Source organism: Orycteropus afer, unplaced genomic scaffold (assembly GCF_000298275.1).
Source record: "Orycteropus afer afer isolate SDZICR_OR568_19922 unplaced genomic scaffold, OryAfe1.0 scaffold00006, whole genome shotgun sequence".
Classification (NCBI taxonomy): Eukaryota; Metazoa; Chordata; class Mammalia; order Tubulidentata; family Orycteropodidae; genus Orycteropus; species Orycteropus afer.
Genome location: NW_006921593.1, coordinates 19525035 through 19537329, shown reverse-complemented (window position 1 = coordinate 19537329; position 12295 = coordinate 19525035). Strand labels below are relative to the sequence as shown.

Here is a 12295-nt window from a genome sequence, read left to right as displayed (position 1 = left end):
ATGGGTCATGTGACCCCGAGACACGCCTCTGGTTGGTTGCCCCTGGCGGTTACCCGGGCGACGGGATGGCCGGCACCCCTAACGGGCAGCTGGCGGGCGGGTTTCGCTGGGCTGCCCCGCGCGGCGGGGAGGCGGGGCATCGGGGACCGGCTGGGGTCCCTCTGGGGCCGCGACCCTGAGTTCACTGGCCTGGGGAAGCCGCTCGGCCGCGACCTGTGCGGGGCGCGGGCTGCAGATGGGAGCCCGGGTCCCCGAAGATGCGGGTGCATCGGCGGAGACGCCGGCGCCCGAACTCTTCCGGGACGCCGCCTTCCCGGCTTCGGATACCTCGCTTTTCTTCAGCTTCTCCACGCCACTGACCCAGTTCCGGGAGGACTTTACGTGGCGGCGGCCCCAGGTAGGCCGGGCGGGCTCGGGCAGCCGGGGGCCGTGCCAGGGTGCAGGTTAGGAAGCGCGTTTCCGGGGCTTGGTTGGCGCGGGGCTTGGACCGAGCGGGAGACGTGGATGAGCGGTCAGCGGGTCTGCCCTGCAGTAGCCACTGCGAACTCGGGAAAGGCAAGCTCGGCTGCCTTTATCCCCAGAAGTGGTTCCTGGGCGCCCTCCGCCCCTCTTTCTAGCTCCCTCTGCAGCCATTCAGGACGTGCCAGACCCCAGCCTCATCTTTAAGGACCCGAGACGAGGTCGTGGCCACGCCTTTGAGAACTCTGGTGTAGGATTCCGGGGGTGGAGCAAATGGTTCAGCTCGGTTCGAACTCACCCAGAGGCGGCTCAGACCAAAGGCCTGGCGTTCTGCTTCTGAAAGGTCAACAACAACAAAACTCACTGCCGTCCAGTCGATCCGACTCATAGCGACCCCTCCTTGGGTTTCCCAGGCGGTACCACTGCGGAAGTAGATTGCCCCACCTTCCTTGCGAGGAGTGGCTGGTGGGTATGAACCACCAGCTCTCTGGTTAACAGTCTGATGCCTTAGGCACTACGCCACCAGAGTTCCCTTGATATTCTTCGTGACAGTTTATCTTCGGAGAAAAGACCACTAAAGAACAGCTTTGCCACCCTGAGTGGCAGCAGCATGAGCAGACATCAAATGGTCAACCAACCCTTGAAGGAGCCAGGTCTGCTGGGCTCTGGTGACTAAATTGGCTCCGGGAGGCTGGGAGGCAGCCTACTTGAGAGGAGGCGAGGGCCAGAGCGTGAACATCCTTGTGGAATTTGGGGGTTATTTTACAAAGGAATGGGGTTTTAGGTGCAGTGGGAGGGCAGTAGGATTCCCTGGGTGATGCCAGTGGTTAATGCAATCAGCTGTTAACTTGAAGGTTGGAGGTTGCAGTACCACCCAGAGGCGTTGTGGAAGAAAGGCCTGGCTGTCTACTCCGGCAGGTCAGCCATTGAAGGCCTGTGGACAGTTCTGCTCAGACACGCAGGGTCACCGCAAGCCAGTGACTTGATGGCAGCTGGCTGGTAGAGGGTGGCTAGAGTGAATTTGTCTGTAGAGTCTGTCTTGCGGCTGGCTGGGAACTGGGGTTCAGGCAGGAACAGAAGCAGCTGCCACGGTGCCCTGGAGGACCGAGGTGGCTCAGGTTAGTGTGACGGAGGTCAGGATCGGGCTGTGGCATGGCTGAATTGGAGAGCTACTAGTCTTAGTGACCACTTGGAAACAGGAGTCGCTGGGACAGGCATCAAACCTCACGTCAGGATTTCCATCCTGGCAGCTGGGTGAGGGGTCCTGAGTGCTGTGCTGGGGGCTCACTCTTCCACGCTCAGGCAGGCAGGTGGGCTGAGGGGCGCAGCTCAGGACCTCGAAGGGTCTGGCGGGAAGCTGAGAAATGGGGCATCCTAGGGGAGAACTATGGGAGCTCTGGTGGCGTAGTGCCTAAGGCATTTGACTGCTAACCAGAAGTATGGTGGTTCAAACCCACCAGCCACTCTTCGGAAGGAAGGTTGGGCAATCTACTTCCACAGTGATACTGCCTTGGAAACCCCAGGAGGGGTCACTATGAGTCAGATTTGGCTCATCAGTCGCAGTTTGTTTGGTTTTTGGAGGGGAGAACTGGGCGTTGTGGGGTGGGGGTGGGTTAACGTCTTAAAGATGGAGGAGCTGGGAGGGCTGGGGAAGGGGGCAGGAGGGCAGGGGGAGGGGCAGGTGAAGGCTGAGGAAGCAGAGGCTGAGGCAAGGGGGGGCAGGGGGCGTGGCCGTTTCTAGAGGACGGGGAGAAATGGCCGGGACGTGGCCACCAGCTTCTGGGATTTCCAGCAGTGGCGAGGACCCTTGGGGATTTGCTGCCGTGAGTTGAGGTGAAACTCTTTTCTAGACCAAGCTTTAGCTGTTTTAAGGAGGTGGATTCACCCAGAGTCCGGGGTGGGGGCCAGGAGTCACCCAGGGTCGGGGTGGGGGACAGGAGTCAACGTAGGTTTGGGGGTTTTGCCAATAAGGAAGGTGAGGAGAGACGGGGGTCTGAAGCCAGGAGGGGCTCAAGGACAATGGTTGTAAGAAGCCAGCACCTTCCCCTCCCTCTCAAGGCAGCAAGGACGAGCAGCCTGGTCCGTGGCCTGGCTCCTGGTGCTCATGTGCCAGCACCCCAGGCCCCATCTAACTGGACCCTCTGCTTCCTGTCAGGAGATCTGTGCCGCCCCCCGGCTGTTTCCCGACCGCCCCCAGGAGGGGCAGGTGAAGCAGGGGCTGCTGGGAGACTGCTGGTTCCTGTGCGCCTGCGCGGCGCTGCAGAAGCGCCGGCGCCTCCTGGAGCAGGTGTGCGCCTCTGCGGGCGCGGGGTGGGCCTGCGGGAGAGCAGCTCCCAAAGGCGGGAAACGCGGCAGTGGGCTTCCGGCCAGCATGGGACTTCGGCTGTGCGGTTAGTTGACAGTGTGAGGACCCCACTGTCACATCACGGAGCGCCCCCAGGCAGACTCTCCCCCCTGCAAAGCAGGGGCCTCTCTGCTGGCCTGGGAGAGTCCCTGGGGGCGTCCTGTTGCCCTCTGCGCCCCGGGTTCTCCGTGTGGTCAGGACAGCTGACTGGTGCCAGCCTAGAGGAGGGCCAGCTGGGGAACTGTGTGGTGTAAGTGACCTTGTTGTCAGGTACCACTGACTCACAGCGAGCACGTGTATAACAGCATCCACACTGCCCGTTGTCAGGGCCACTATGCCAGGCCACATCTCGTTGAGGGTCTTCCCCTTTTTCACTGACCCCTGCTTTACGCAGCATGATCTTCCTCCAAGGACTGGTCGCTCCCGACAACATGCCCAGAAAGTGAGCTGCACCAGGCGACCCTCACTGTCTGTGATGGCAGACGCGGTGCAGGCCCGCGGGCTCTCACGGCTTCTCCCCAGCAGTGGTGGTGGCTGAACCCAGTCGCCGAGTGACAGCACTGGCCGAGGCAGCCACATCATGTTGCTGGCTCTTGTGCCCACAGCCCTGTGAGCTGGGACCCCTGACTTCTTTATACATGTTACAACTGAAACTGCCGTCACCGTGTTCCTGGCCAGTAAGGGGCAGTGAACGAGGTGGCCTCTGGGCCGTCCCTGGGCACACATCTGCAGCCAGTCTTTCAGCATAGGATTGCTCCTGCCTGCAGAAGCCACCTTTGATTTGGACTTGGCTCCAAGGCAGGAGAGCGAAGTGGTCCGCTGGCAGCCTTGGGAGACACCTGGCTCGCGGCTTCTGACTTCCCACCGGGACTCAGTTTCCCGGGACACTGGCCTCTGCTGCAGGGCACTGGGGAGCCCCTTGTCTGTCATGCTCCTTCAGCACTCCCTGTGCCCCTAGGTCATTCCCCCGGGACAGCCGAGCTGGCCGGACCCAGCGTACCGGGGCTGCTTCACCTGCTGCGTGTGGCAGTTCGGACACTGGGTGGAGGTGACGGTGGATGACCGCCTGCCCTGTCTTGCTGGGAGACTCTGCTTCTCCCGCTGCCAGAGTGAGGATGTGTTCTGGCTCCCTCTGCTGGAGAAGGTCTACGCCAAGTACGCGGCCGAGCGTGGGCGGGGCTGGGAAAGTCCCTGCCTTGTAGGGGGCGGGGCTGGAGAAGGTCCGCCCCAAGTATGGGGCGGGGCTGGGGAAGGTCTAGGCCTAGTAAGCAGGGGAGGCATGGGCGGGGCTCGGAAAGCCCTTGCTTTGTAGGGGGCGGAGCAGGGGAAGGTCTCTGCCTAGTGGGGCGGTGCTGCAGAAGGTCTAGCCAATCACTGCAGGGGCCAGAGCAGGGCTGCCAGGGCCCCTCCACTCCCATCTGGCCCACTCTCAGGAGAATCTGCCTGCCTGGGGGGGGAGGGACAGAAAAAAGACCACTGACTTCCTCCTTTCAGTATCTGTAAACCCCAGCAGGGTGTAGGTTTCCATGTATTGTTTGGAACATTGGGGCCAGCCTCTGAGGTGGGGAGGGCGGGGTCCCGGGCTCATAAGCGCTTGTTTACTTTGGCCCTGGGTCCACACACAGTCCCAGGTGACAGCTGTGTTTTGAGAGCATGTGACTGTCATGCACGGGACAAGGTTGTTCCAGGGCCTCCCTGCCTGTGCCGGTGCTGAGAGGGAGGAGGAGCATGAGGGAGGATGTGGGGGCTCGCAACACTGGGCACCCCGCCTTCTGAGGTGATGTGTAGACTTGGCAGAGATAGGCAGGAGGCAGTGAGGGGAAGGCAGATGGGGTAGAGCGGGCTCAGACACGAGGAGGACGAGGCAGGAGCCCCCCCGGTGACTGAGTGCGCTTGCTGTGTGCGCCCCAGGCTCCACGGGTCCTATGAGCACCTGTGGGCAGGGCAGGTGGCAGACGCTCTGGTGGACTTGACCGGCGGCCTGGCAGAAAGATGGAACCTGAAGGACTTAGCAAAAGCCAGTGGCCCCCAGGACAGGCCTGACACCTGGGGACAAAGGACCCTCCAGCAGCTGCTCTGCCTGAAGGACCAGTGTCTGCTGAGCTGCTCCGTGCTCGGCCCCAGAGCAGGTGAGGGACTGGCCAGGGGTGGGGGTGCGGGGCCACATGCAGCGGGAGGCACACGCTGACGGTGCACCCCAGCCTGTCAGGACCACGTGGCGAGAGGGAGCCAAGTCTGTACAGGTGTAGGCCCCCAGCCGGTGCTGGCCACCAGGATGCAGTGAGGACCTGTGTTAGTGGCTGTCACCTGGACCGTCTTGGAAGCAGGTTTGCACAGTGTCCAGCAGCCTGGCCCAGACACACTCGCATGCTCCTTTTAGGGATATGCAGACTCATTAAAAGGACCCCTAATGATGCAGTGGTTAAGTGCTTGGCTGCTAACCAAAAGGTCAGTGCTTCAGACCTACCAGTCCCTACAAGATAGGGCAGTCAGCTTCTGTGAAGACTGACAGCCTTGGAGACCCTGTGGGCAGTTCCACTCTGTCCTCTAGGGGCGCTGTGGGTCAGAATGGACTCCACGGCAGTGGGTGTGGTTTGGGCTTTGCTTCTGTGAAGATTGACAGCCTTGGAGACCCTGTGGGCAGTTCCACTCTGTCCTCTAGGGATGCTGTGGGTCGGAATTCATCTGACAGCAATGTATTGTGATCATTACAGAGATTATGTTAGAAAAGGAAAGAAAAAAAAGACAAATAAACCCTCTCTTGATTCTAGTGCACGTTCTGTTTTTAAGAAACGTGTGGTTTATATTGTTTTTATTGCGTGTCGTGTTCATGCTCCTGCGTGTGCTTTGTAAACATTTTCATCGGTGCATCGGCCCAGGTTTTCTCAGTCCTGTCCCACATGTTGGGTATTTAAGGTCTTCCCAGTTTTGGGGGTTGTAAATAACACTGCATGGAAAAGGTTGATGCATCACAATGTCCACCAAAAAATAAATAAAAGCCATGCCCACTGCTGTTGAGGCCATTCTGTCTTCCTAATGGGAAGAGGCCGCCCCATGTGGCCACAGCTCTCCAAGTGGTACGCCATCTTTGTCCAGGGACGCGTACCCTATATCTGGGCAGATCCCGCCAGTCAAGGACAGTTGATGACGTCAGCATGTCAGAGTTGTGACAAGGCCAGGGTGGCACCTGGGGCAGCCCAGGAGGGAGAGGCCCTGGGGAGGGGAGGGGAAAGGAGAGGAGGGGAGGGCTAACCTCAGCCCTGGGTGCTGGCCAAGCCCCGCCCACACCCTCCCACGCTCTGCCCTTGCTGAAGAGGCACCTGCACTCAGAGATGTACAGCAGCTAGCCCGGGCCCTGCACAGCACGCCTTGGAGAGGCAGTAAGTGGCGAGCTCTGGCCCTGCGAGGTCTGGCGCCCCGGGCCCTTCCTGCAGTGAGCGCGCTGTCCCTCCCAGGCACCCCGGAGCTGGGGGAGTTCCATGCCTTCGTCGTGTCGGATGTCCAGGAGTTCCGCAGCGCAGCCGGCGAGGGCGTCCTGCTGCTGTGCGTCCACAACCCCTGGGGCCGGCGGTGCTGGCGGGGGCCCTGGAGAGAAGGGTGCGTTCGAGAAGGGCCGGCACCACCCAGCTGGTGAGGAGGGGCGGGCGGCCTTGGGGACGCGCTCTGTGCTGCCCCTGGGCTGTCTGCCTGGGTGTCCGTCCTGGGGACACTCTGGCTGAGCCCAGGACTCCCTCCAGGGGCGAAGGGTGGAGCCGGGTCGAGGCGGAGGTGGCGGCGGCACTCTTGTCCCAGCTGCAGGAAGGGGAGTTCTGGGTGGAGGCGGACGAATTCCTTCGAGAGTTTGACGAGCTTACCATTGGCTTCCCTGTCTCCGAGGACGGCCACCTGCAGAGCCTCTACTCAGGTGACAGGAATGCCCAGCCCTGCCTCAGGCCCCTCTTGGTGTGCCCATCGGTCACTGGGCCTCTTGCCCTCAGTCCTGCCGGCTGCTGGCCCAAGGCTCTGTCCCCAGAGCTGATAGAACTCTGTTCACAACAGGAAGGGCGCTGAGCCACACCCAAGCACTGCCGGGGGCCTGGGTCAGAGGCCAGTCGGCCGGGGGGTGCCGGAACAACAGCAGCTTCCCCAGTAACCCCAAGTTCTGGCTGCGGGTCTGGGAGCCCAGCGAGGTGTGCCTGGCCGTGCTCCAGAGGCCCCGGGCGAGGGACCCCCATGCCCCGCGGGGCCCAGCCCGCCTTCCTGGGAAGGACCTCCAGGCTGTGGGCCTCCATGTGTGGAAGGTAACGCCCAGACTCCCTGCCCACCCGGGGTCAGGGATGAGGTATGGACAAGGGCCGGCCGGGCAGGGCGGTCATGGGGTCCTATCCATCTGGGCACGGGCCTTGCGGAGGGTCTGTAGACTGGAGCCTGTGGGCCGCTGGCCAGCAGGCGGAGATGGAGCCCCTGCTGGTGGAAAGATGAAGAGGGGCCTGTGACCTCGATGTGCTGCCCTGCTCCTGTTGCGAGAGGCCCTGGGGGGACACTGGCTTGTACAGGCCTCGGTCTTGTGCCCCAGGTGGAGAAGCGGAGGGTCAGCCTGCCTGCAGTCCTGTCGGCACCCCCCGTGGCGGGCACCGCCTCCCACGCGTACGACCGCGAGGTGCATCTTCGCTGTGAGCTCTCCCCTGGGTACTACCTGGCCGTGCCTAGCACCTTCCTCAAGGACGTGCCGGGCCAGTTCCTGCTCCGGGCCTTCTCTTCCGGAAGGGTCTCCCTCAGGTGGGCGCCTCTTGGGGTCCTGGGGCTGTGGGCCCAGCCTGCCTTGGCTCGTGTCCATTTGGGGGCGGGCTGCCCGCCCAGCCCTCAGCCAGGCCCCTGTCACCCTCCCTCAGTGCCATCAAGCTGGCCCCCAGGAGCACAGTCCCTGGGGGCACCCTGCCAGCGGGAGAGTGGGAGACCGTGCGGCTGCAGGGCTGCTGGCGGGCCGGGCAGACGGCGGGCGGCAGCAGGAACTTCGCCTCCTACCCCAGCAACCCCTGCCTCCCCTTCTCCGTGGCCGCCGGCGGGGGCGCCCGCTGCGTCCGCATCACGCTGCGCCAGCACTGCCAAGAAGGAGCCTGCCACCCCATCGGCTTCCACGTCTTCCAGGCAAGACCGCTCTGCTTCCCGGGCCACTGTGCCTGCCGGCAGGGCTGCCAAGCCTGTCTCGGGCCGCGCCGTCGGCCGGACAAAGGCTGGGCTCGCTGGAGCAGGCATGTACTGCACCGAAAGCCCGTTGGCCACGCCCGCTCCAGGCCTGTGGGCGGAGCTGCGCTCGCTCCAGGTTGTGGGTGGAGCCACACGTGGGCCCTACCCCCCACCCCCACCCCCGCGCCATTGTTGTGGCGGAGCCTGCTGCACCAGTGTTATGGGCAGAGATGCACACGGCCCCACGCCTGCCAGTGCTGTGGGTGGAGCTGCATGCGCCCCCCACCCAGTGTTGTGGGCGGAGCCGTGTCTGCACCAGTGTTGTGGGTGGAGCTGCACACGCCCCCCAATCCCCTGCCAGTGTTGTGGGCTGAGCTGGACGCAGCCCTCCACAATGTGATGGGTGGAGCCGTGCCCGCACCAGTGGGGGTGGGGGGGAAGCCAAGCTCACATCAGTCTTATGCCTGGGGACCCACCGTGTTGTGGGTGTGACCCATTGGTCCATTAAGGGCACTGCCTCTCAGCTGTTTGCCTATCGGCACCCACTTACCTAGGTCTTGTTGGCCTGCACACTGGCAAGTACTGGCTGCCCCAGAGCCTCCTGGTTAGCTGGGACTCGACCACACCCCTGACCCTGGAGAGCCCATGGTTGTCCGGCAGAGGACGGCATTCTCTTTGAGGGCGATAGCCCTGCCCCCTGGAAGATGGGAGCCCGGATGATCCTGTGGGGCTGGGCCTGGTGACCTAAGCGCAGCTAGGGCAGCGACCCCACTGAGGACGCCGTCTGTCTCCCACAGGGCCCTGGCCGGTGGGCGGGGGGCAGCTTGCAATCCAGTGACTCCCTGGCCGATTGCCCCACCTGCAGTGGGGCGGTACCCAGAGCCCTGGCAGGGGGCGAAATACTGGGGAAGGTGGGCAGTGCACCCCCATGGCTGTGGGGCCCATGTCAGCCCCAGGCTGCCTCCCCATCAGAGCCCCTGCCCCTGCCAGGTTCCCGACGGGGCCCAGAGCCAGGGTGAGCCCTCCCTGCTGCACCGGGAGCCTCTGTCCAGCTGTGTGCCTCACCGCCATGCCCTGGAGGTGAGCCAGCTGTGCCATCTGCCTGCGGGCACCTACGGAGTGGTGCCCTCCACCTACCTGCCCGACACAGAGGCAGCCTTCAGTGTCACCATAGCGACCAGGATTGACAGGTGGGCCCTGGTGTGGGTGTGAGGTCATCGCATGTCAGAGTGCCCCCCAGCCCACTGCCCCGGCAGGGCTGCTCTTGGCCTGGGCTGATGGTCCTCTCCCACAGGCGGTCCCTCCAGAGTCGGGAGAGGCTTGGGCAGCTCCTTCAGGAGGTAGGTACCGGCTGGGGGTCAGGGCTGGCCACGTGCCTGGCCACCCGAGCCTCACTGTCTCCTCCCCCAGGCCTCCTTCACGGCCGTGATGAAGACGCAACAGGGTAGCCACGTCTACCAGGCCCAGGACGTCTGCACACAGTACCCCCACCTTGGCTCTGCGGTCTCATCACCTGATGGTGCAAGGGACTGTGCCATGGAGAGCGGCAAAGGGACCCAGGACCCGGGAGAGGGAGCTGCCGGCTGCCCAGAGGCCCTGGGGCCAAGCCTGGTCTGCAAGGGAGGCAGGAACCCCAGCTTGGAGCCCCAAGCCCAGATGGGAGCTTCACCATGTCCCCCGACCATCTTATCTTAAGAGAGGCCTTAAGGCAGACAGGGCGCCTTGCGACAAGCCTTGTTTTAATCTTTAAAGCTATTTGTTACTAGAGGTGTTTTTGAGAGGTAATTTTGTAAATAAATAAGCGGACACCAGGCACTTCACAGATGACCCGGCTCAGAGTGGCCCCGGCATTGAGTCAGCTGTCTGTCAGTCTGGCTACAGGGGAACAGGAGGGTTCGGGCCTGTCCTGCCCGCAGCCCTAGTCAGTTTAAGGAGGTGCCATCTGGGAGGGGGATGAGTACAGCCCCAGCAGGTGGAGCAGGGAGGAGGGGTGGAGATGTGGATGGGCTGCTCTCCAGGGGTGGGGGCCGGCCAGAGGGCTCCACCAATGGCCCAGAGGCGAGGCCAGGGGAGGCAGGCCGGTCTTGGGAAGGGAGCCGACTGCGGCAGATGGGAGAGGCGGTGGCCTCATGAGCATGGAGCTCTGGGAGGAAGAGTGGGTACACTCCCTGCCTCTGGCCAGATTCCCTGGAATGCAGGGTGGTCGGGAGGAGTGTTAGTTCCCAGGTGACCTGTCTCTGTGTCCTTGGGTGGGGCCATCTGCATCCCAGCCCACCAGAGCTGGCATTGGAGGGTCCCCAGGGGCAGGAGGTAGGAGTGAGGCCAGGGATCCGGGGTCATGCTCTGATCACTGATGGGAGAAGTCCCAATTCAGTGTTGTCCCTCACTCGCTGGGCCCTTCCTGGGTGGGCTGGGGGAGTGGTCTGCACGGCTCTAGACCTGGCCACTCCCCAACTCCCCCCACTGCCGTGTGGTTATTGGCATCGTTTTTCATGGGCCTGTGCCTGCTGCCCCCACCCAGCAGGGCAGTGGGTGCCTTCTTTTGGGTTCAGCACTCCCAGTTCTCTCATATCAGGCACCATGGCATGACCCGGGGGAGGTTCTTTTCTGTGGACACATTCCTTCCACTCTCCCTGGTTCCTGGCCTCTGCTGACTAGTATAGAGCAGCCGTGAGTGCCAGGGCCTCCAGGTGCTGGGCTGTGGGTCATGCCATGTGTCTGGGCGGGTCCTTCCTGAGGTCTCTCTTTGTTGGGGACCAAGACCCAGGAAGGCACTAGTTTCAGGACACATTGTGGGGTGACCTACTGCAGAGGTGGGCAGATAGCTGGTCAGCGAGCGGTCCTGCTTAGAAACCTGTGTGGGTGGGTGTGTCCTGAGAGCTTTTCGCTGTCTGTGTGGAGGGGTGGGCCCCATGCATCCGTTCACAGGTGGGAGTGAAGTCTTCAGGGCCCCAGCCAGTGGCCCCGTCCCATCCAGGTTCTGGTTCTGGCGGGGGGGGGGGGGCTGACCTTGGCTGTGGACGCCAGGTCTGCCACTGTGGTAGAGCGCCAGACACGGCCCTCGGAGCTCTCTTGTCTGCACAGCTCACACCCTGGACCTGGGGCCCCAGTGTTAAGGTCCTGGCCAGCTCCGAGTCCCACAGCCCCAACTCCTCGGTTCCAGAGAGGCTCACTCCACAGAGGCTTACCGGGGAGGGGAGCAGGTGGGCTCTCCCAGGGAACAGTCTGAAGGCATGCAGGCCTTGGCCACCAGGCTGGGCTCTCCAAGTGGATGTGGCCTGGCCTATCCTGCATGGGGCCGAGTAAGCGCCAGCAGGTGTCACATATCACATGTCACTCAATCGGCAGAACTCTCCTCCACTCCTGGAGGCCTTGCTGACTCCGTCCTTCCTACATGGCACCAAGAGGCAACAGTTACCTGCAAATTGCCCTGTGCTGTCTGTCCCGATGGCTGGTCGGATGCGGGGATGTGGGTGCCCTGGCTGAGTCTGGGGAGGACCTCGGCCTCCGCCTGACCCCTCGGGCTGCCCTGGGACACACTGGGGCCTGCCCGTGGTCTGTAGCCTTGCCGCCTTGCCTGCGCTCCCCGGAGGAGCTGGCTCTGAGGTGGGCTCACGGGCCGGGAGGCCACGGAGACGCTGCTCCCTCTGCCCAGGGCCACCAGCTGCCGGGCCCCCAGGAAGCCTCCAGAGGGCGCCCTCGACTGGCCAGCTCAGCCTCAGCCTCAGCCTCCTGGGACCCTCCCTGTTTGCTCTGCCGGTCCCTCAACCAACCAATCAGTCCCTGGTACCGCTGGCTTACGTGAAAGCCCAAAAGCCCAAGTGCCCCTGTGGGGCACCCCTGACAGCCCCACCCCTCCAAACAGGGTGGCTGGGGCTCCTCCAGACAGGCCCTGAGAGTAAAATGCTGCCAGCTGCCCCTGTCCCCCGGCCTCCGGAGGTGAGCAGGGTTCCTGTCGCTTCCCTGTGGGTCCTTGAGCTGAGGGGTCCCTGGGGCTCGGCAGACACCGAGGCACGTCTGCTGACCCTCCCCCAGCCAGGTCAGGTGGAGCTGGGGCAGGGCTGCAGCCACCAGAAATGAAAACAGCCCTTAGGGGAAGGCAGCTGTGACTGGGGCCGGGGGAAGTGGGGTTCTGGGGACACTGAGAAGTGGCCAGTGCTCGCCAGCCCCCAGCCCTCCCACCATCAGCCTCTTGGCCTGTGAGGCCATCCAGTGTCCTTTGGCCACTAGACACCTGCCAGGTGTGGTTTAGCACCAACCATCAGACGATGGAGACCCTTCCTGGGGCATTTGGGACCTACTTCTGTTCCCAGGAGGCGCCCTCCC

At 63.1% G+C, this 12295-nt stretch overlaps 1 protein-coding gene across 1 annotated transcript; it reads left to right on the top strand.

Moving 5' to 3' along the window:
- The first annotated feature begins 235 nt into the window (after positions 1 to 235).
- Positions 236 to 9664, top strand: CAPN10 (calpain 10). Its single transcript, XM_007943415.2, has 12 exons — positions 236 to 397; positions 2615 to 2746; positions 3762 to 3958; positions 4715 to 4932; positions 6259 to 6400; positions 6541 to 6707; positions 6842 to 7083; positions 7359 to 7561; positions 7675 to 7930; positions 8960 to 9159; positions 9264 to 9309; positions 9380 to 9664. Exons 1-12 carry the CDS (start codon positions 236 to 238, stop codon positions 9662 to 9664), a joined length of 2250 nt encoding a protein of 749 aa, XP_007941606.2.
- The last annotated feature ends 2631 nt before the right edge of the window (positions 9665 to 12295 follow it).